Consider the following 25,921-nt stretch of genomic DNA (forward strand, 5'->3'; position numbering starts at 1 on the left):
CCCTCTCATGTTCCTAAACATGATAGATATGTATTGGGTTACATTTTCATTGCAGCATGTGCAGCTATTGCCCAGAAATGGAAAGGTCCAGTCCCCCAGATACTTCCAAAAATTCTATTTTCTTATGGAAACTATGACAATACCATACTCAACTTCTGCAGCATTCCCTAAATTAAGCAATTTTCATGGCACATATTTATTACAGATGGAAAGGGTTCTATGTTGATTGTTACCGAAAATGATTCTGATCCTACCCTTTAGCCTTAATGAACCTTCCCAACCTTAAGTGACCATGTACTTATAACTATCCAGTGCTTTTCCCTGTATTCGCATTGTAGCTGAAGTGAAGTACTATTGTTCTCTTATATGTCTGAAGTTGAATTTGTCTCCCCCTTCCTTGATCCTATTGTGCCCCCCCCCCCACCTGTTCCACTGTTTCATTTCTGTACCCCTATTGTTTAGAATGTTTTCAATAACAGTTATTGGTGCAAAAAGATATCTCTCAAGATCATGTCTGTAGATTTCAAATCCTGCCTGCCAGGGGACAGCAAGTGCATCAACAATGTTACACAGGCTACAGCTGCTTAGTACATATTAAAAAGACAAGGTATATAAACATGCAAAATTATTTGTCTGATCTATAAACTTAACTGTATCACCCAATACATACATATCTAAAACATCTTGAACTCCCCAAATAGTCTAGACTACTACAGTATAATGCCAGCTTAATTTAGTGTCCATTCATGACAGATATAAGACCAGTCAAGTTGAGGGTCAGACACTGCTGACAATCATTATAAAACTTTCCTAAATATAACACAAAACTATGTCTATTCTTTTCCAAAATCTGCCAACTTACCCTTTGCTTTATTTTAAATCTTTGGGTCTGCCCAATTTTTGATTGGCTGTCACTTTAGTGTCACAATCATTTTCTACCAGTATCTCTATCTTAATCAGACATGTTGAAATCAGACCTAATCAGACCTGCGTACAGTATATTCTGAGAATGCTGAAATGTGCTAGAAACATCATTAATAGAATTATCTAGATCGGGGAAAACTTGAATGACACAGAGTGGGTATAACTCAGGGCTGCATTTAATTCTAAGAAAGATGGATACACATTCAGGATGAAATTCAACATATAAACATAACATTTCATGGCAGAAAGGAACCTACAGGCCCATCTAGTCTGTCTTTTTATTGTGTGTGCTTGATTTTTTTTTATTTTTGATTGGGATAGCTTGGTTTCACATGTACGCATTTCCAGTTGTGAGTGCTCTAATATCCTACTTGCACTTTTGACTTTAATTGAACTCTACAAGTCATCTGCTTCTGCTGTGTTACTAACTTGTTTCTGAATACAGATTTTGTACTGCCACTGCTGATCCATCTCCTGACTACAGTTTGATTGATGTTAATTGCCTCCTCCTCTGTTGTCTGACCTTTTTTAAAACTTGATTAATATGACTGACCAATAACTACATGTAGAACACCTGGTGGAGCTTACCAGTGAACACATATAGCTTGGAACAGGGGCTGCTAATCATGAGTAGCCTGGATTATTGGTATTCATGAAAGGGTTTCATGGTCCAATGTTAAAATACAATGGGTGAAACCATTACTAAAGGAGGCAAATTCTGGTCAAGTGTTAGCCAAGGCAATATAAAAACTGTCCGCTAGGGTTGTTGCTTGGGGTGATGCTATCAGAAGTCCTCCATTCTCACTAGCAGTTGTTTTGTAACCAAGGTAAAACTTACCCAACTAGATTTCAAGGAACACAAAGTCATTTAAAATCTTCTGAAACAGATATAAATTGTACTTTAATTTAAGAACTAACTTATATGATATAGGAATAAGAAGTGAAAGTTGTTATATTACATCTGCAGGGTAACCTTCAAGTTTTGAATTTTAGACTGTCACGCGGTGCACTAAGCCGGCGTCACTAGCCACGTCATGATGACCAGGACGTCTTCCCAACCGTCTTCTAGGCAATTGTTGGGATGCACCTCTAATGCAGAAGCACCGCTTACCGGCATTAGGAGCAGCCGGGTGTGTGCGCAAATAAATAAATTATTGTTCTTTGGCTTAGGGGCATGTCAGGTTAATTATCAGCCTCCTGTGGCTGATTAAAGGGCTGTTGTTCTGAAACTCTGATTGGTGGCCTTGACTATTTAAGGCATGGAGGGCTTAGCTTTCCTGCCGGTTATAGCGTTTGTGTGCCTCACAGTTTGCTAACCTGCTCCTTTGGATATCTTGCTGTCCTAGACTTGTTTACCTGTTGTGACCTTTGCTCGTTTTCTGGACCCTGCTCATTTGTCTGTGACCTTTTCACCATTTGCCTGTTTCCTGTATTCTCCATGTTTACCACATGCCCTGAACTTTGGCATATATACTGACTTTCCTTCTTGCTTCAGACCCACAACTTAGGTCTGTTCCTGATTTTTGCCTCTTGTATTCCAGTTCCCTTCCCTGCACTGCGGTTGCACTGATAAGTTTCTATAGAGTTAAATCCTGGGAGCATCTGAGTACCTTCGAACGCATCTTGTTCCACGGAAAAGGTGGCTGCTAAAGGTGAAGACCTCTACTAGTCTGGTTCTAAAAATTTATCAGTTAGCTGCGGCCCTAATATAGACATAATCCTTGGAGTCTAATCCTCTCATCAGTGGATTCAGTTTTGAAGCCTTAGGTCTTTTATATGATAGTGTTACGGAAACTCACCTTTCCTCACTCCAGGGCTGTTCTCTCTGCTGTCGGAACCGCACTACCGGGTATTGGCGGTCACATGACCGCAACCCAGGGCAGGGATTTTGAAATTGCAAAAGCTATTTATACCTGGCTCTGACATTTGGTTAGTGTCAGAACAATTTGTAGGATTCCTGGCTCCATTATTATTGTGGATTCTTTGTGCTACAAACTATCCTGCCTGACTGCTATGTACCAGTGCTGCCTGTCTAACTATTCTTGTTTCTCCTGCGTTTTGTGTACTGCCCCAGCTTGTTGACTACCCGCTGCTGCCTTCTTGTGTAACAATTCCAATTACCCTGACTCTGAGACTGCCTGCAGATTCTGTACCCCACCATCCGATTGTGTACCAGACCTGGCTTGTTCTATCTTCAAGACCGCCTGCTGATTCTCTACTTTACAGTTATGTCTAGCATAAGGGCATCACCATTGACTCCTTCCTCTCTTTGCCCCCCATATTCAACCCTTGCCAAATCCTGTTGCTTTCAATTTTGTAACATTTCCTGCATCCAGCCCTTCCTATCTCAGGATGTCACTAAAACCATTATCCATGCACTCATCATTTCTCGTGTTGATTACTGTAATATTCTCCTCACCGGCCTCCCCTGCACTCACCTTTCCCCCATTTGTTCTAAACTTAACGCGGCCGTGAGACTCATTTTCCTTTCACACAGCTCCTCTTCTGCCTCCCCTCTCTGACTTGCTTTACACTAGCTCCCCTTCCTCTACAGAATCCTTTTCAAACTCCTCCCCATTACCTACAAGGTCCTCTTCCACTCAACTTCCCAATTTATCTCCAACCTCCTCTCCATTCACACTCCATCAAGTTCCATGCGACCGGCCAATGACCATCGCCTCTCCTCCACTCTGATCACCACATCCCTCGCCAGAATTCAAGATTTCTCCTGGGCTGCCCCCCTCCACTGGAATGACCTCCTGGGCTCCATCCGACTGTCCCCTAATTTGTGCTCCTTCAAGTGGGCACTTAAAACTCACCTCTTCCTCAAAGCCTTCCAGTCATCCACCTAAACCGCTCTGCATGCTCTCTTTCCGTCCTTTTGCTTACTCCTTCTTCGCTTGATCCCCTGACTCCCTTATGTGCCTGCTGTCTGTTTGTCCTCTTTTTAGGATGTAAGCTCTCATGAGCAGGGCCCTCTTCCCTCCTGTCACTATACCATTTCTTCTGCTCAAACATCACTATAAATGTTATTCCTGGAGCTTCTTGAGTCTTGCTATTACTCAGTTATTGTTCTGTACTGTTTTACCCTGTATGGTCCACTGTTTCTATTGTGTACAGCGCCGCGGAAACCATGTGGCACCTTATAAATAAATGATAATAAAAAATGAATACCAAAACCGACTCAGGTGTCTGACTACTACCCTCATCCTCTTTCTGCATAATTGTGTTCTTTCGCATTGCTACATCTGGGGGCAGGCCAGTGGATCGTGACCTGCGAGCTCTTAGCAGCTAAGTCCATCCCGCCTTGCAATGGTTCTGGGGGAGCTCGTTAGACTCTGCACCTCTGGTCGGCCAACAGCAACCGAGATTAGCACTAGATCCTATTCGCTACATTACAGATAGCCTAGATCAAGTCTTATCTACAGCAGTGAATTTTTGTTCACTCCTACAAGGTCAGATGACTGCTGAAAATTATAGTTATGTGGTTGGGCCATGGACTCCAGCTACAATGATCTTGCTTTTCATAGTCAAAATTGTTTGGGTCTTTCTGAACCTGTTAAACATTGTTTGGATCCTTATCCCAGCCCTAAGTCATTAGAAGTGGTCATTAAGATTGATAGAAGATTAGGAGAAAGGTAATAGGAATGTGATCTAGAACACTCTTCTAGTTCATCCTTTTTCAGCGTCTACTTTGGAAAAGCCCAGCAATACTATCAACTGAGGAGAAACAACTTTGTAGGGGTTTGTTTATATTTGTAAAGAAAAGGGTCATCTTTTAAAGAACTGTCCAAAGGAATAGGTAAACATCAGTGCCTAGATGAGTCTGGTGAAGTTCATCTAGACCAACAGGTAACTTTTTCTAAAATTAATATATTGTTGCTTTCAGTTAAGATTACATGGTGTCTTGCTCTGCTTTTCTGGATGGTGATGTTGATGTTGATAGAAATGTTCTTGAATTCTCTTTTTCTCTTTTGCTCAAACTTTTGGTATAATATAGCATTCGTTAGTCTGCAGTCAACATTTCAGATATGTGCTTTACATGGTAGACTAATTTCACCCCTGAAGAAGACTGTAGTTGAGATTCATAGTGAAAAAATATATTTTTATTTTAACAAATGAAAGGGTCAGTATCTTTACTAGATCTTAAATCTCTGAGGTGTTTGCAATCTGAGAAAGAGGCATGAATGGAAGATGGTTTTCAATACCAGAGATGGGCATTACAAGTACTTGGTTATGCCATTTGGATTATGTAATGCTTCAACCATCTTCTCAATGACATTCTGATCTTTTCATCTTCTCTGAGCACTATTAACATGTAACACTAATCCTGAAAAAGAGAATAGGCTCTTTGAAAACTGAAGAAATATGTGTTTGATGTTAATGAAGTGCCTTTATCACAGCTCCAATTCTTCAGCACAATACACAATTATTTTTCATTATTGAACTTGATGCTTTCAAAGTTGGAGCTATGACCATACTCTCCTATTATTCTGTTAAGCCTAAGAATAATTGCATCCTTTTCTCCTATGATACAGCTAATTGTAAGTTATTGGTTATGAAAGGAACCTTTTGAGGAATGGGTACTCTGCTTGGAAGTAAATTTGGTAGTACCGTATATCGCAACAATAAGATTTTTGAATATATAGACAACAAAGAGATGTAATCCTTGCCAGATACAATGATCTTTGCTATTTAATCTTTTCAAATTTATAGTTAACTTACTTATAAAAACACAAAGATTTTCTAAACTGTCCTGCGAAATATTCATACTACTCTGATTTTCACCTGGAATTTCCTTAATTATCCCACACACATTTCCCCCTAAAAATTCCATGAACACGCTATTTGCAAATTCAATACAGAGTTTGTATTCCATGGAATTGTGAAGAAAAACACAAATTGGAAATTGAAAAATTGGAAGTTTGCACCTCGGTGAAATGACCTTCTCTTCATGATCATACTGAACCCATAGAGTTTCTTTCTATTGTACCCAAGTCACAAGCCATAGCAGCCTTAACGCAAGTTTTATCTGTCCAAATTCAACAATACCAAGATCATTATTCTAAGTTACCAGTTCATCTGGGAATTTCTAAACAGACCTGGTCAATAAGTGAAAATATATAACCACTTATTGTCCTGGTCTGGTTGGTGACTCTCCTGAAAAATGTCTCAGCCTTACCCCTTATATATTGTCATCTGGGTGGTTGTGCACCAATTAAGTAAAATTAATAATTTTCAGTTATTATATCTATTCTATTCACATAATACACAGATAAATATTAGGGAGGGCCCATCAGCATTGTTTCAGACCAGGAGACTAAATTAATATTATATTTTTGGAAGACCTTTTGGCAGATCTTAGGAATAATTTTCATCCTCAGATCATTGTCAAAGCATTGGTCAGATGGAATCCACTGTCCATTCCTTGAAACGATATTTAAAGTGCTTTATATGTCGAATAATCACCTAGACTGGTCCAATAACTTTTCCTGGGCAGAATGTTCACAACCACTATATATACGTTTCTAGAGTTTAATGAGCTCCCTGTTGTTTGACCGCAGACACCAGAAAGGATCAGGTCTCCTTAGAAGTGAATGGTACTGTTGTGTTCTCTTATTTTCAAAGCAGAAAGTGAAGTGCTGATTGGACACAACAGCATAATTAGAGGAGGTGAGTGGCTAAAATGTCTGTCCCCACTGTGTGTAGGTGATGAGTACTCTTTAAAAACATAGGGTGAATAAGGCAATTGATAATGATAAATGTTGATTTCTATTGAACTCAATGAGCAAGTTCATATTATTACCAGATATCATTTTAACTTAGCCTCACCAGTTTGGTACCTTCCGTGCTATGTATTGTTTTTTTTTATCTATCAGATACTCCTGTTTTCTTAAATTAAACGTGTAAGCAAATCATAAGCAGGCAGTGCTTTAGACAAGCATTGTATGTTTTCCAGACATATTTCTTGAGGTTGTTTCATTTCATTGCATACTTTGTTGAAAGTGGCAGAATGACAATAACTAAAATTTTCCATATTCCCTTATGACCATATTCTGTCAGCCTACACTCATAGTAAGTGACATAAGGCATTTACTGAGTCAAACAACTGGAGATACAACTCAGACTGACTATAACTCTCTGATAAAGGGAAAAAGACAAACTTTTGTGTTTCACAATGTGCTTTTTTTAGCTGACAAATTAATAAGGGAAATTATGCATGAATATTTCCCCCTGTCTAAGTGGTATTCCAATCACATTTCCTTCCATTGTTGTTACAAAGCTCTTGTTACAGGCTCCGTAGAAAATAAATGTTAAGTGTTATAGGATGTGTTTGCTTCCTTCTAAATTATCACTGCTGCGGGCCTGGTGGCAAAATAATTAAAAGTCTCACTAATTATTTAGTACACGTTCATATTTTAATCTCCATTAATATGCATCATTCCTATCCACTCAAGCTCTCATCAGAGAAACTGTGCAGAGTAGAGAAGTTCAAAATGAAAAGTGTTATTAATAACTAGAGTGACTATTGAAATTACTTCTGGTATTACTGCAAGAGATAACAGAACAATTGTTGGCATTGTTAAATTTACTAGTATAACAGGAGTGGATTGGTATATTTTTTAACCATTGTTCTTACTATGTTTTGAGCTAAGCAGTATTTTTAGGATATACATTGACATTTAGGGTAATTTACCAAGAGCAAGATTATTTTCTTTTTTTTTTGTGGTTATGTCTGTGTGTCAGGGGGTAACAATGCAGTCCTACCTCCCTCTGCTCTAATCATGCGCCAGGGTCTGCACATGAGCAGTGAAGTCCTGTTTTATTTGTACTGTGCTTGCTCTCAAATGATAGTGGATGCAAGCAGTGGCTGAAGTATGGCTGTTGCAGGGAGTGTGGAGGCTACCGTCATTGCAATGGCGATACGCCGCTGAATGTACCAAATATATAGTATCAGTGGTCAAAGTGGAAGTTTAGAAATGGTGGTCTAGAAAATGTAAGTGAATGGAATTTGATAGTTTACAATTAGGCAGTAGGAGAAGTTTAAAAAATAAAGAGAGAGCTTCATAGTACATACATATATTTTATTTTTTATTTTTTTTAATTAAAAATGCTATTCTAATACACATTAATAACTAGTACTAAAGAAAAAGAAATGAGAAAATAATGAAAAACTCTTCTTTCCTGAGTACAGGATTAATCACTCTCGCCAGACATTCTGCTTCGTGCTGTATGAGATCCAACATCACAACCTGCACCAAGCCACAATCCCAAATGTGTTCGTCATGGAGGGGCTTTGTTGAGAGACTGGCTTGACATAAGGAGGCAGTAAATAAAGATAGTAAAATATTCCCTCCTCTGACCAATTAGAGAAAAGCCACTTGTCTTAAGATTTTAATAAGTTATATACCAAAGTTAAGAAGCATAAATATTTAGCTCAGACAAGCACTGTGCTTAAAACAGATGTCTAAATAAATAAATGTACATGCATAGTAATTCCTGAAAAGGATATCAATCGTTGGGATAAAACTTACTCTATGCCATCTTTGCTGAATCATCAGAAAAAAGCAAATCAATTATTTTTCACTAGTATATCTAGCTCTCGCAAATTTAGTAATCATGTCTTTCATAATATATTCAACAGATTATACCACTTATATCTGGTATGATACATAATTATCACTAACTGCAAAATCTAGAGGATAGAAAGACATATTTTAGTACATCATATTTTCACAGATTTGAAACAGAACAAACAAAGCGTATCTTAAACATAGTAATAGATACATATTAAATCTAAGTAGCATATAAAAAAATAACACTATAGAACAAAACAGAAAAGAACAAAATTGTAAAAATATTCACTAGTGTAGAACATTACCATATATTAATTACATCCAATTAATTAGAAAAATCAATATATAATCTAATATAGGGAAAATATAAACTGATATACAGGGTTTTACTAGAATGTTCCCAAGATAATATTAAAAAAAGAGTTAGAGGTGAAACAATTACTTCATGAATCAAGGCGAATATGCTTGTCCCAAAGAATTCACAAGGTATTTATTAATAAATAAAAACATTTTATCTAAAAATACAAGAGCAAAAAGGGTTTCTGAATTAAAGACAAATTTTAAAAAATTAAACAATTGATCAAGGTTAACTCTTAAAATGATCAAAAAGTCTATAAATGGGATAAAATCAGTGGTTGAAGTGGATCAAAATATACAAAATCATAAATTATCGTGTTTAAAATGTATAAATACATTTTAGTCAAAAGGAAGATCAAATAAATGGTTAAAGACACTTTTATAAATAAAAATAAAAATATTAGAGAAAGAGGGGTAGTTTTCATAGCCCTCTTTAAATAATATAGGAAACAAAGCATTTGACATGTTTCACATTGGGCTAATTTGTGAAGTGGTCACCTCCTCTATTGTTTATCTTCAACGACTTTGTGGATTAGAGTAATCTGCATAATTTAAGTTGTCACAGTTTGAAAAATGTCTTGGTGTACTGTGATTGTTAAGTTTATGCAAAATGTTCCTAAAATATTTGAAAATTTGGATTTTAAGATGCCATTTTGTGTTACCAATAACTCCTGAAATAGGATGACACGTCCGAAAGAGCAGACAATTATACCTGATGGGGGTTTGCCCATCTACAAAATTTGCAAAGATGTGATGAGAGGATGAAAGCCCTGCCTTTGTTAATGAAGATTAAGTTGGGAGAGGATTGATGACACAATTGGCACCATTATACAACTCTCCCCACCTACTTGATGTCATCATGTCATGCCCGCTTCTTCTTTTCATACCTCCCCTCAGCATTTCCGAGATGGAAACTATGGAAATTAGACAAGTATGGATAATACTGTAGTAACGCTGTCATACCTTAAAGACCAAGACACTGTTAGCATCAGACATAGTAGAACAAGCCATGGACAGGGCCAGCTCAAGCCCACCTACTTAAAAGTGGCACCACCTGCCAGGCATTGAATGCCTTCTCCTGCTGCTTCTTATCTTTTTCTATTTATCCGACTGGAATTGTGGCGCTGGACTGTGACATCATAGCCAAGTGCCACACTGCAAGTGTAATATTGGCATTGAGGAGTAGCAGCTGGCAGCTTCATGCTCTATGTGTGGGCACCACAGGGACATTAAAAACAGTAGATGAGTGACAATATGTCAGTCATCTAACATTTCAAGCAAAGTACAGTTGGGAATTAGAGAAATGTCAAAATGTAGGAGACCAACTAGCAAAAATATTGGTCATCCAAGCATTAGTATCCTGGGCATAAGATATAATAGGCAGGATATGTAACTGGTGTTATAAAGAATATGCTGGAGGCAAGCGATAAGGACACACAGGTGGATGAGGTGGAAGCAGACAAGACATAAGAAAGAAGGGCCTTGCTCATGACAGCTTACAATCTAATGGGAAGGGGAAAGGCTGAGACAAAAGGGGAATTAGAATGTGGGTGTAGGAAGGGAGGAACAGTAGGGGTTGGAGTTAGGAGGACGACTGTATGCTTTGATGGACAGGTGAGTTTTTAACCATTGTTTAAAGTATTGGAGCCTGCATTTTATTGATATACATTTTTAATAGTGGTAGTCTTCTGTATTCAAAGATTGCATTTAACCAAACCTAACACCTATAGATCTGTTCCAAATTTCAGTTTATTTGCTCTAAATTTAGTGCATATTTACAGAATTGAAAGACTTTAATTTGTGTTTACCACACTGAAGTACTAACTTGTTATCTTTAGTTTATTGCGCTTTCTGTATTTTAAAGTTAAAGCTTCTTTCATATTTCAGTGTTTTGCAATTGCTCGGGCTTCTTAAATTTGGTTCGGAATTACAGAATTTAAAGACTAACATTTGTGATTTCCTTGCCACATTAATATTTGGTATGACACAGTTTGACTCTTATTTTAGTTAGTTGCAATTTTTATCACTGTTTAATTCAACTTTATCCCCATTTTCAGTTTATAGCACGGTGGCTCAGTGAATAGCATTTCTGCCTCACAGCACTAGGGTCATGAGTTTGAGTCCTGACCAGGACCTTATCTGTGTGGAGTTTGCATGGGTTTCCTCCAGGAAACCGGATTTCCTCCCACAGTCCAAAAACGTGCTGGTAGGCTAATTGGCTTCTATCACAATTAACAGTAGTCTCTGTGTGTGTGTGTATGTGTGTGTGTGTATGATAGGACATTTTAGACTGTAAGCTCCAATGGGACAGAAACAGATGTTAATGACAAATATTCTCTGTATAATACTGTGGACTTGGTGGCACTATATAATTAAATAGTGATGATGATGATGATGATGATGATAGACCCAGTCCTTTGCTCCGATCTTTATTAGGTAGGTGGAAGCCTCTACTGCATTTTGCAAAAATAGATTGAATAGGTAAAGTTAGAGGAGTGGACAAATATTGGGAAATGAAAAACCAGGAGTGGAGAGAAAGAAGGATGCGGGACTTGTTTGTTTAATTTGTACTGGACCCTGCAATTTCTGATGCCAGCCCTGTTGGCAAGCAGTACAAATTAACTTATTGGTCCATTAAAATGATGCTCTCTATTCATTGGACTTTGCTATTCCATCAATCCATATGAGATCATAATTTTTCACTGAGTATGAATAGCAGCATATGAATAATACAGGTGAAAAATGAATTCTTCTAAGGAGGAAAATTAAAGGGATGTGAAGAGAGTTCAGAAAAGTCTTACTGCTTGAGGCAATAAAAAGAAAAGGTAATTAAACCTTAAAAGCTTTGCTAGAAAGTAGCAAAAAATGAACAACTCTGTCATATTGATTAGAACTAAAGTGCATTGTTTCCACATACCTTTTACTTGTTTGTATTATTAAAAATTGTTTCTACACATATACAGTTTTGTATTATACACTGTCACAAAGAGGGTTATTTGCCACACCTCTCCTGCATAGGGACAGGTGAGGTCCTGGGGTGTCTGAAGGTACAGGTTGCAAATAGGATTAAATTCTTGCAGAGTAAGACTCCTAAATTGAACATAAACAGGTCTAATGTGGTAATTAGACTAAAGGGAGGGGGTTATTGGTTTTAAACCTGTATTGTTCTTTGTGGGGGGCGACCAGTATGGCTGGTGACTGAGCAGGAGGACTGTGTCTAGCTAGAATTAGGGTCGTCTGGTGTCATCCTGATGAAAATGTGCTGTCTTTTTGGTAATGTGAACAATAAAAGCACCATTTATTCAAGCAAGAACCATCTGCCGGGTGTTAGCATCACAACACTTAAATGTGGCTTATTTATTTTTAAAAGCAACTTCCCAATATTTTTTAAAGCTTACCGAGGGCTTTTATTGGCCTGAAGATGTATAAGCATCCAGGTTGTTTGGAATCCTGCATTTGGGACATGCAACAGTTAATGTTCGGGGTATTTATATTTTTTGTCAAGAACTAATCAATCACAAGGGGAAAGGGCACTATGATCTGGGACAGCAAGAGGTTATATAAATTAAGGTCTAGGTGAATTCTCTATTTTCATTGGAAATTGTCGGTGTTCATGCACTGTGTGGATTTCAATGGGGATTTTGTGACATATTGGTTTAAACTTCATTGCTGCATTATTTTCATTAGTTTCCTTTCTCTCCATTCTTTCTCATTCCCTGTACCTCTCCTCCTTTTCTAGGTTTCCCTTCTTTCATTCCTTCTTCTTTCCTGTTTCAATATTTCTCCTTTGCTTCCCCTCCATTTGTGAGCCCCACTTCCGTTGCCATCAAACAAGTGCGCCTCAGGAGCCTAAGATTAATCCCACCTCCAAAGTGCCTCCATCTAGCACCACCAGGCCAGCAGAGGCGAGGCCTGCCAATGCCCACATCTCTAGGATGCACAAATGAAGTCATGTGCCGGCCCCCACTTTCCACCGCATATAGATCTCCTAGTCTGTTTTCCCCAAACCCTCCGGGCTGGCGTGGACCAGAAGTCATCCCCACCACCCATCCCCATGATACACCAAGCATCCCTGCTTCCTCCCCCCAAGCTGAAACTCAGGCCCCTCAAAGTTCTTCTGCTCCTGTTTTGGCCGCCCCAAATCCCCTGGTTCCTCTGATTTTTGCATCTCCTTATGTCACTAGAGTTTACCCCCTGCCCCTCGGAGGGTACTCCTCTTGTCACCTTCCCCATTTTGCTGAAGCTGATATATCCATCCCTCGCCAGCCATCTTTAGCATAGCGTAGGGTGCTTTGATGGCTAAAATTGCTATGGAATCAGCTTTCCTCCACCCACTGCATCCTGAATAATTTCAATTTATGAGCTTTAAACTACTGGATGGGTTCAATATAGATAAATGTTTGCCCATGGGTTGTGCCGTATCATGCACATTTTTTAACCAATTTAGATCCTTTCTGCACTGGTGCATTGAGGCAGGTACAGTTGTCGGAGATTTGTTCACAACACAGTACCCTACATAGGGATAGAAATTTATTCCAAAGAACGGTGTTGCAGGTTGCACCTGCTTAATTTTACATTGCATTGAATATACATCTTTCAGTGAAGTTTTCTGAGGAAATTAAATTTAAAAGTGTTTCTTCCCAGCATTTTAATGGGGTTCGTTTGAGGGTTATTCCCCCAATGTCGAACCGAGACCTAAGGCTATTTACTAATGCAGCTGGGTTCAGAGTTTTCGGGGCTTATCTTTGCCCACAATTTGACAACAGGAGGGGCTCACAAAGCTTGCTTTTGCTTTTTCTAGAGATATTTCCAGTTATAGTAGTTATTGAATTGTGGGGAGACAGCTTGAAGAACAGAAGTATTGTTTTTTGGTGTGATAATGTCAGGGCTGTTCAGGCAATCAATAATCAATTGATTTCCTCCCCTCCAATGATAAGGTTAATTAAGCATGTTGTTTTAAAATGTTTGTGTCTTAACATTACGTATAATGCACAACATGCCCCTGGGGTGGACAATACCATAGCAGATGCTTTATCGCAATTTAACTGGGTCAGGTATAGAGAATTGGCACCAGCAGCGAAATGCGATGCAACATCATGTTCTCTTTGGCAGATTGTCCAGCTTAGAAGGTATGGCCAGGATACTGCTTTCTTTTTAAAATTACATATCAGAGTTGATAATACTAAAAGCTTCCTGGTCAGCAAGGTTTTAAAAGGATGGGCTACAGTTAGGCCGGTGAGGACAGGATGCCTTTGGATGAGAATCTATTGTGCAATCTGATGGCAGTGGTGGTGGCGGTAGTGTCTGATCAGTATGAGGTCTGCTTGTTTAAATTGAATTTTCAATGGCTTATTTTGTGGGTTTTAGGGTGAGCGAGTTTGTGGCATTGGCTAAGTTGTCCTCCAACGCTGGGTTGATGTTGCGTACTGTAGTCATGACTGATCCTAGCTTGTTTAGCAAGTCCACATATCAAAAACAGAGCAGCTTGGTAAGGGAACCTTGCCTCAGAGGGTGAACTGAGCAGTTTGTCTGGTACTTCTAACACCAGAATATTTGAAAGTGAGCTTACATATGGGGATTAGATATCTGGCACATAGGATCAGGGGTACCCTCATGAAATGTCAGTTTAGAGCAGTTTTTGAAAGGTGCTTCCAATTGGTTGGTGGCTTCTTTGAGATTTTAAAGGTTTTCTTCTGTATGGGTCACCTCTTTCCTTTTTCCTCCCCCTAGGCTGTGCTTTGTTTAGTGGGGCTTATGATTTATACTTTTGCTGTCATCTTTATGTGAGCTATTATATCAACGTGTCATATCTCCATGTTACAGGTGGTCATTATGATTCCCAGAGATGTGGATTGTGGGGCACTCATATGTATATTCAGCAAAAAAAATTCTACCATTTTCCCAGGTGCTAAGAATGTCAGGTGGTTGAGATCTAGGGGCATACAATTGTCGTCTACCCTATTGAAAACACTGCTCCTTGCTGAAGCTAAATTTGGGTTTCCCAATGTGCTACATATTAATATAGGCAGGAATGATCTAGGGAGGCTAAAGGGCATTGGTCTTATTTTGAAGATGAAGGCTGTTTTAAACATAGTCACTTCATGCTGCCTTAGTTCCCATCATCGTCATCTATTTATTATATAGCACCACTAATTCCGCAGCGCTGTACAGAGAACTCATTCACATCAGTCCCTGCTCCATTGAAGCTTACAATGGTTCCACTAAGTCAATATAATAAATCCCCGACAAAGCACATATATGGTCCTGTATCAGCTGCATGGGCTGCTATGGCTATTGTTGCACCCCTGCTTGTGTGTGCTGGCAGCATTTTATTCCCAAGGTTCAATGAACCTTATCTGCAGTGCCAGTTAAGCTGCATACAGCAAGCATAGGACCAAACATACCTCTGGTGAAGGAAAAATACCCATGTTTCCGATCCCTGGAGCTGCAGAAAAGTGAATAAAAGTCTTTGCACAACATGTTATTATAAATTAGGGAATATGAATTTGGTCTGTCATTTAAATTAAATAAACTAAAAAATTAGGGGGTTTTTTTGTCTAGAAAACCAGACAAAACTATTATGTAATTCCACATATTCTGCTGGGCTGTTTAATGTTTGTAAAATCATAAATAATATAGCATTATTCCTATCCTAAGAGACTTTTATCTTACAGTTTGTTCAGTAAATCACATCTTGTGAGGCCCTGTGGTTTATTTGCACAGCAACATTATGGCACACAAAGGCATTGGAACATAACAAAATTATAGCTGTCTTAAGAAAAAATGTGCATTCTTCTTTAAGTCTATTTTAGAGTAGAAATGAGTGTCATTTAGTACTCATGTTTTCCTAGTCAGAAAGCGAGAACACCTTTAACTACACAGATAGTTATTTTCAAATGAATAACACAACAATGAAATGCAGTGATAGTCAAGTCCTCAACAGGGATGATGTGAGTCCAATGCAAACATCCATAAAGTATTTTATGGGCTTTGTGGAATGCACAGTACTGCATGCTATATATTGTCTTATTTTTTATTATTATTATTATTATTATTATTATTATTATTACTTTTATTACTATTATCTTTTATTTGTATAGCACCACCATAATAAGCAGTATTGGATAGAGAATATGTAATCATTCACATCAGTCCCTAGCACATTGGAGCCTACAATCTATGTTGTCTACCCTACAAACACCCTAGGATGCATTTTTTGTCAGCACTAATTAGCGCACCAGTATGTTTTCTTTGGCTGTGGGAGAAACTGGAGCACTTGGAGGAAACTCATGCAAACACCAGGAAAACATACAAATTCCCCATATATAAGGCCTCATGTAGAGTTACACTTAAGTCTGACTTGTAAACGTAAAAAGTGCTTTTTCAAACTGTGCATGCTCAGTAGCCAAGAATATGTCTCAGTCTACTTTCAGACTGAGACGTATCTCCCCCTTGCGCTTCGAGAGGCAGGGGGAGTTAGTGGGAGAACCTAGTACAGTAAGTGTGTTTATATTCTTACGTACTATGCTAAGGGGGAAATAGCTGCAAATATACCTCTAGGAACCATATCTGTTGGGGTTGCTGCTCCCATGGTGCAAGATCACTGCTGATGATGACGACCATCAGCACAGACCTGCAGTAGTAAAAAATGAATGAAATAAACAAATAACATTAAAAAAATAGCTTCCAAAAAAACTGTTTAACCAACCCTAGTGCTGCCAGCCTAGGCTGGTAGTAGCAACATCTGGAGAAAAAAATGTGGGGTCTCCCTTGAATTTACTGATATCAGCTTTGCTAGCCAAGGCTAGTAACACTATATCAGGGAAACCCCGAGCCTGGGGTCCCACTGCCATAATGCCCAACTAACCACATCTGGTCAGCATGGGTCTGGAATCTCTAGGGAGATCGGGCCTGGAATAAAAATGCTCCCCGTCCCCAGGAATAACCAACCCCTGGTGTGGTGGTCGTGGGAGAATAATTGTTTAAAAAAAATGGGAAAAAAATACATTTTGTTCATGGTGCACTACAGGTCCCAGCATGCCCAGGCTGTCATTGTTTGGACATGCTGGGGCTGATAGTAGTGTAAGCGCCAGCATGACTGCAAGGGCATGCTAACACTTGGGGAATCACAAGTGCCAGCATGTGGAAGCACCCAGAGCCACAGGGAAAAATGTGAATAAAACACACAGATTTAACAAATATTTAAAAAAAAACAAAAAAAAAACACCCCTAAAAATCACTTATTCATCCATCCTTATTGCTTACCTAGATTGCTTACCACAATACATGGTGCTGTACTAGCTCGCTAAGAGCTCCCATTGCAAATGAGCCTTTAGCACTGTTATGGTATATAAATAACTAGAGGTTTTTCCATGGTCTAAACTCAAACCCTGAGTAATGAGCAGACATTGGCAATGTAGGATGCTTTTTAAGTGTATCTAATGAAATGTACACAGTGTATGTGCAGCTTGGAATTCTCCCTGAGATGGATCGATCATCTGTATGCCCTCGCTTAATACACCACCAATGTTTACTCCACTTTCCTTTGAACTACACTAGAATTTCATAAACAATTTCTATCTAAAATGACACAAGTTAAATAATAAGGGGCAAAATTGTATTTAAACTGTAAAGTATAAACAGGACATTTTACCTAATTAGTTCGCTGATATCATACATTTTATTACTCTGCTGCATAGCAAAGTTTATTATGCCTAGACCACAGTTAAACATGGAGCTGAAGGGCAAATTTCAATTTTACCCTGGCTTTCTATGAGAGCTTTGTTTAAATTTAACATGTAATTGAATAGGTTCATCCCCAAGATTATAATGAAGATTATATAGTTTGCAGTCAGAAGCAAAACTGTTGAGCTGATTTTGTGAGCTCAAATAGTAAACAATAATAAGATTCTTCAAAATTGCATAACTGGTCAAGGATCTGTGGTTCAATCATCCATCAATTGCTAAAACATCTATGCACACCATTCTCTGTCCCGCTCACCAAACATATCAATTGATGGGATAACCAGTATGCTAAATAGATTAAGTTTATCATAATCACTTCAGTTATTTCATATATATATATATATATATATATATATATATATATATATATATATATATATATATATATATTATTTGCTATGTAATAGTCTTGTGGGGGCAAGCATATATCATTAGCACAAAACAAACTTTTATATTTTTAATTGACACATTTTTCCGTTCATTGCATTGCTTTTTATAGTCTTTTGTTTAGTGTTACAATTTCAGCTACTGAAATTGTATTATCATGAACAGTAACTAAATAGTGAAAATAAACACAAAATATTAATAAGTAAATCACAAATGTAATACTGTTGTTTTGTACAAGAAAACATTTTGAAACATTTTTGTACTTATTTCTTTAAATACATTGCGTCATTCTTGTTTAGTTTTGTCTCTTTTGCCACAAAAACATCATTTAAGTACCTGGAAACAATTATCTTTAAGGCTTACAAATTAAAACCTTTCCTTGTATTGTCAGATAAGCTAAAGTCTGTTGGTTGCATTTCTTAGCGTTTGATTAATCCTACCGCCTGCTATTCACTTTTCTTGTCAGCTCTTAACAAAGGTTCTTGCTGGAATAGTTCAGGAAGCTTATTTACCTCAGAATGCCCTGCCACCTTTGATTAAATTCCATGTGGATTTATAACTATCGCCTCACAATGCTAGGTGACCTTTAAGGCACATCTGATAAAATCCAGAGGTCATAGATTGTTGAAGTTTTAAATTGTTGCTAACAATGATGTAACTTTAAATACACTTGAAGGTGTTTTTTTTTTCTTGTTCGCTGTTAAAAGTTTGCTAGAAATTAACATGAACTAAATTAATGGTTTAATTTTACAGGAGAAAGAAGAGGGTGTATGGCGCTCCACTGGGGAAACAAGCTTTTGTCTTTGTTGATGACCTAAACATGCCTGCCAAGGAGAAATATGGTGCCCAGCCTCCCATTGAACTGCTTAGGCAATGGATTGACCACGGCTACTGGTTTGACAGGTGCAATAAATATTAATTAGTGTGCTTGGCTACAGAGGAGTAATGATATACACTGTTTCTCTGAAGCGTTAAATTGTTGTATTAGTCTTTATAATTCCTCATCTGCTCAGACACAACAGGAAAACATTTTGAGTTAAAAGATTCTTTGCCATATAAAAATGGTGATTCACACATTGAGGTAAAATGCTGTTTAACAACTGTTTGTTATTACTGACTAAAAGCATTCTAGTTACTTTTATGTAATTTTATTTATTTGGCATAAGCTTAGAAATATTTTAGTTTGGATATCTGGCCACTGAATCAGAACATGAATTTTGTTTATGTTAAGTATTCATGTTGCAAAAAATACTCACTTGATTTGTCTGCACTAAGTAAATATATATATATATATATATATATATATATATATATATATAACATCTTTCCACATCAGCCTATTTAATATCAGTCATTTAAAAAAAAGATTTCCTTTGCTGGAAAGTGCTATGGTGAGGACCTTATTATTTTCGATTGAGAATACAACTAAAATACCAAACTTATTACTCCCTACTATACATACACATGCTTTCTTTTGTGCATAATGACTTGTTAAAAAGCAAATATGATTGAGTATTAGGCTTATTACCCACTGGCATTAAAAATAAATAAAGAGTAAATGAACTGTGACACTATTTATCAAGCGTGATTGTGTTTGGCATGCACTGTGGAACCAGTGCTTAAACTTGTGGTGGGGCGTTTGGTAAATGTAGTACACTCTAAGGATGTGCACTGGCCACTTTTGGAGTCTCGTGTTTTGTGTTTTGGATTCGGATTTGCTTGAGGTTTTGGGTTCGGATTTGTTTCGCAAAACACTTGACGAAAGGTTTTGGTTCGGATTTAAAGTTTTGGATTCGGATTATTTTTGAAAAAAACATAAAAAATGTTAAAAACAAGTTTTTTGGTTTATTTTCACTCCTACGCTATTATTAACCTCAATAACATTCAATAACAATCATTTCCACTAATTCCCAGTCTATTCTGAACACCTCACACCTCACAATATTGTTTTTAGTCCAAAACATTTCACCGAGGTAGCTTTCTGGACTGCATAGTGCAGTGGTCCCGCTACACAATTTGGTACCGGGGCCACAATACCTCCACCTTCAAATGGTCTGAATTCCACTGCACAGATGCCTGCTCCTACATCCTCTGCAGCATATACAGGGTGTAGTTCGAGCGTGTCAATACCTCTTGTTTTTGACGATGACAGGTCATTTTCATTAATTTATGATTTGACAGCAACAGTCAACGTTGTTTAATATCTGATATGCCTCTATCTGGACTGCATAGTGGAGTGGCCCCGGTACTCAATTTGGTACCGGGGCCACAATACCTGCTCCAACTTTCAAGTGTAGTGTTTATAATTTATAAAAACTACAGTAGTTATAGCATGTCAATAACTCTTGTTTTAGACGACCATGGTACAGAGCATTCATCATTGAGATCCCATCAAGTATGTAAAAAGACAGACAGGGTCGAAGTGTTATTTGTTGACTTTGTTAACCCAAAAATTGACGCTGTTGCAAATATTCGTGCAATGAAGAGTGACTTTTTCTATTACAGGCTCAAGCTTTCAAGTGTAGTGTTTCTAACTTATAAACACCACAGTAGTTCAAGCACGTCAATACCTCTTGTTTTAGATGACCATGGTACAGAGCATTCATCATTGAGATCCCATCAAGTATGTCAAAGACAGACAGGGTCGAAGTGTTATTTGTTGACTTTGTTAACCCCAAAATTGTCGCTGTTGCAAATATTCTATTAAAGGCTCAAGCTTTCAAGTGTAGTGTTTCTAACTTATAAACACTACAGTAGTTCAAGCACGTCAATACCTCTTGTTTTTGATTATGACAGGGCATTTTACTTTTGGTTTAATTTGTTGAATTTGTTTTAATTTTGTTTTACTTTGTGCTCATGGCAAACGACTGTTGAATGGTCACATAATGGCAATAAAAGAGTTGCAAGATGGAATTGTCCTTGGGCCCTCCCACCCACCCTTATGTTGTTGAAATAGGACATGCACACTTTAACAAACCAATCATTTCAGCGACAGGGCCTACCAAACAACTGTGGCTGAAATGATTGGTTTGTTTGGACCCCCAAAAAAAGAGCTGGCAAAGAAAAAAAAGAGTTGCAAGATGGAATTGTCCTTTGCCCCTCCCATCCACCCTTATGTTGTTGAAATAGGACATGCACACTTTAACAAACTAATCATTTCAGCGACAGGGCCTACCAAACAACTGTGCCTGAAATGATTGGTTTGTTTGGGCCCCCACAACAAAAAAGCTATTCATCTCTCACTGTACAAAATAAACAGGCTCTACTGAGGCAAGATGTCATCCTCATCCTCAACCTCTGATTCCTCTCTCCCTACAGTGTGTACTTCCTCCTCCTCACACATTATCAATTCGTCCCCGCTGGACTCCACAACCACAGGTCCCTCTGTAATATCTGGAGGGCAGTGCTGTACTTGATTGAGGAATTGATAATTCATTTTTATGAACATCATTTTTTCAATGTTCTGAGGAAGCAACCTCCTTCGCCGCTCACTGACCAGGTTCCCCACTGCACTAAAAACTCTTTCCGAGTACACACTGGAGGGGGGACAACTCAGGTAAAATAGAGCCAGTTTGTACAGGGGCTTCCAAACTGCCTTTTTTTCCTGCCAGTAACAATATGGACTGTCTGACATATCTATTTGGATGGTGTCAGCAAAATAATCCTCCACCATTTTTTCTATTGTGACAGCATCCAATGCAGCAACAGTAGACATGTCTGCAATGGTTGGCAGGTCCTTCAGTCCGGACCAGATGTTATCAGCATCCCCGCCAGCGGCTCTTTTAGGAAAACTGAGCTTTTTCCTCGCAGCCACAGATGTGGAAGAAAATGAGGGTGGAGCTGTTGGCATGTCACGGTCCTCTTCAGAGGACAATCTCCTGACCAGAAGGTCTTTACACCGCTGCAGACTTGTGTCCGCCGAAAACAGAGACAAAACATACGCTTTAAACAGAGGATCGAGAACGGTGGCCAGAATGTATTCCTCTGCCTTTAAAATAGTGACCACCCGCGGATCCTGGCAAAGCGTACGAAGGCCTTCATCCACAAGAGCTACATGATTGGTGGAATTGCAATGGTTTACCAGCTCCTCCCTCACTTTCTCCAGCTGCTTCTGCAACAGCCTGATCAGGGGAATCACCTGACTCAAGCTGGCAGTGTCGGAACTGACTTCTCGTGTGGCAAGTTCAAACGGCTGGAGAACCTTGCCCAACACGGAAATCAGTCTCCACTGCGCTTGACTCAGGCGCATCCCCACTCCTTTGCCTATGTCGTAGGTGGCGGTGTAGGCCTGAATGGCCTTTTGCTGCTCCTCCATCCTCTGCAGCATATAGAGGGTGGAGTTCCAGCGCGTCACAACCTCTTGTTTGAGGTGATGGCAGGGCAGGTTCATGCTTTTTTGATGTGCCTTGAGCCTGCGGTAGGCACTGGCAGAATGCCGAAAGTGTCCAGCAATTTTGCGGGCCACCGAAAGCATCTCCTGCACACCCATGTCACTCTTGAGGTAATGCTGCACCACCAAATTAACGGTGTGGGCAAAACATGGGACGTGCTGGAAATTGCCCATATGCAATGCCCGCACAATGTTACTGGCGTTGTCTGACACCACAAATCCCCAGGACAGTCTAAGTGGGGTAAGCCACTGTGAAATAATTTCCCTCATTTTCTCTAATAGGTTGTCAGCGTTGTGCCTCTTATTAAAGCCTGTAATACACAATGTGCCTGCCTTGGCACTAGCAGAGGTTGTGTAGATGCTGCTACTGATGCAGCTGCTGCTGTTGCTGCGGAAGGGGATGCATCTACCCAGTGGGCTGTCACAGTCATATAGTCCTTCATTTGCCCAGAACCACTTGTCCACATGTCCGTGGTTAAGTGGACAGTGGGTACAACTGCATTTTTAAGGGCACTGAGGACACTTGCTCGTACTTCTCTGTACATCTTTGGTATCGCCTGCCTAATGAAGTGGAATCTCGACGGGATTTGGTACCGGGGACACAATACCTCCATCAACCCTCTAAATCCCACTCCACTGATGGCGGACACCGGGCGCACATCTAACACCAACATAGCAGTTACAGCCGCAGTTATACGCTTTGCAATAGGGTGACTACTATCGTATTTTGTGGTCATGGCAAATGACTGTTGGACGGTCAATTGTTTTTTGAAAGACGTAGCGGTCTTACGACTTCCCCTCTGGGAAGATGACCGACTAACAGCAGCAACAGCAGCAGTGGCAGTAGTAGGCGTACCGCTGCAGGATTCCTCGGATGAATCCCGTATAGAAGAGGACTCAGTCTGGCTGCTGACATGGCCTGCAGTTCTAAATCTGATGGAGATCGTGGAGGAAGTTGACGAGGAGGGTGTTGGTGGTGTGTATCCAACAGGACCAAGGGATTTAGGTGTCCCTGTACTTATGACGGTCCTAGGCCCAGTTCCTGAACTAACCACTGAACTATGAAGATTATTCAGGTGACGTATAAGGGAGGATGTCCCTAGGTGGGCAAGATCCTTACCCCTGCTTATTTGAGCTTTACATAAGCTACATATGGCCATACATTGGTTGTCCGGATTTGGATAAAAATAACTCCAGACCGAAGAGGTGCATTTTTTGGTCTTCTGACCAGGCATGACGATGGGCTTTTTCATCCCATGGACATCAGCTGTTTCCCCCCCTGGTGCCTCATTTACAATAACCACATCACCATCCTCATCATCAAGTTCCTCCACAGCGCCAGCTACACCAATAGCCTCCTCCCGGTGTACAACATTGACACCTTGATTATCCAAATCTGGATCTACACTGTGGGTGATCCTTCCAACATATGCAGAGGGTGTGCTGCAAATGCTGGATGGAGTCACCTCTTCCCGTACAGTGATGGGAAGGCCAGGCTTCACAACCACCAACACCCTTGAACTCGCCTTGGGGATTTGTGATGTCATCTGTTTAGAAGGCAGAGTTCTTTGCTGTTTTGTTGTTGTTCCTGACAGCATAACTCTCTTAATTTTTTTGTAGGGGGGGAGGAGGAGGGCTTAGATCCTTGGGTGAAGCTGGACCACTAGTCATGAACATGGGCCAGGGCCTAAGCCGTTCCTTGCCACTACGTGTCGTAAATGGCATATTGCCAACTTTACGTTTCTCCTCAGATGATTTTAAGTTTCTCTTTTAGCTACTTTTTGAGAACTTGGGCTTTTTGGATTTTACATGCCCTGTACTAGGAGATTGGGCATCGGGCTTGCCAGACGACGTTGATGGCATTTTGTTTTCCATTACATGTAGCACAAGAGAGCGTACCCCTAACCCACACACACTCGGCAAAGCCTTTAAAAATTATATGTGGCACAGGAGAGTACCACTGGACTTATAATGCTGAATCAGTGAACTTTGTAATATAGCAGTACCACTGGACTTATACTGCTGAATCAGTGAACTTTGTAATATAGCAGTCCCACTGGACTTATACTGCAGAATTAGTGAACTTTGTAATATAGCAGTACCACTTGACTTATACTGCTGAATCAGTGAACTTTGTAATATAGCAGTACCACTTGACTTATACTGCTGAATCAGTGAACTTTGTAATAGCAGTACCACTGGACTTATACTGCTGAATCAGTGAACTTTGTAATAGCAGTACCACTGGACTTATACTGCTGAATCAGTGATCTTTGTAATAGCAGTACCACTGGACTTATACTGCTGAATCAGTGAACTTTGTAATATAGCAGTGCCACTGGACTTATACTGCAGAATCAGTGAACTTTGTAATATAGCAGTACCACTTGACTTATACTGCTGAATCAGTGAACTTTGTAATATAGCAGTCCCACTGGACTTATACTGCAGAATCAGTGAACTTTGTAATAGCAGTACCACTGGACTTATACTGCAGAATCAGTGAACTTTGTAATATATCAGTACCACTTGACTTATACTGCAGAATCAGTGAACTTTGTAATATAGCAGTACCACTGGACTTATACTGCTGAATCAGTAAACTTTGTAATATAGCAGTACCAATGGACTTATACTGCAGGATTGTTTTGGGATATTTTTTTATTTTTTTTATAATTACTTTTTTTGTAATTTTTTGGGTAATTTTTTATAATTTGGGAATAATGGGGAAATAACAATGCCCTTAGAAGGACAGAGCACAGGACACAGCACCACTGGACTGAACAGGACACAGCACAGGACCCAGCAGCACCACTGAACTCAGAAGGACAGAGCACAGGACACAGCACCACTGGACTGAACAGGACACAGCACAGCACAGAACTAAACAGCACAGCACAGCACGAGATATAGCAGGACAGAGGACCACCTAACACAACCTCCGTCTACCCTGATCAATGCCCGAGTGAAGATGGCGGCGACTAGCGGGGAATTTATAGGATCCGAGTATCGCGAGATCTGACAGCGGGATTATGACTCAGAGCCTCGGTTTCAGTTTTGCAATTGGCGGGAATACCCGGATCTGTCTCGGATCCGGCTCGGATCGGCAACGTTCGGGTGGGCTCGGATTTCAGATATCCGAGCCCGCTCATCTCTAGTACACTCCAATGACCCGCGTGTGTTCACTTCAACAAATGCGAAAAAATGGAGGATGTAGAATCCAAAAGGCATTGCTGTGTTGCTGCTGTTCCCAATCACAGGCATAAACAGCCGTGGGGTCACAGGCAGGGGTAGGCTGGTAAAGTTTAGCCCAGGGGGCAAGACCCGACTCAGCAGCCTATTTTAATGGAAAAAAATACAGCTGGCCCAGTGACCCAGGCCAAGGTAATCCACTATGGGACCAGCCTGGGGGGCAGATGCCTCCCTTCCCCCCAGCCCAGCCTGCCCCTGGTCATAGGAACCAATAGGTTCTATCTCCATTTATATGCTTTTACTTACATTACAATGTTTGTAAAAGCTTGATTTTTGTGGATAACTGGCC

General features: G+C 39.6%; 1 protein-coding gene across 1 annotated transcript in view; it reads left to right on the forward strand.

Annotated features, from left to right (window-relative positions):
* LOC142150794 (dynein axonemal heavy chain 3-like) overlaps positions 1–25,921 on the forward strand; it is a 947,133-nt gene that overhangs the window by 522,295 nt on the left and 398,917 nt on the right. The window contains 1 exon segment of the mRNA XM_075205980.1: positions 18,744–18,893. Coding sequence (XP_075062081.1) covers positions 18,744–18,893 — 150 coding nt within the window.

Source organism: Mixophyes fleayi, chromosome 4 (assembly GCF_038048845.1).
Source record: "Mixophyes fleayi isolate aMixFle1 chromosome 4, aMixFle1.hap1, whole genome shotgun sequence".
NCBI classification, from domain to species: Eukaryota; Metazoa; Chordata; class Amphibia; order Anura; family Limnodynastidae; genus Mixophyes; species Mixophyes fleayi.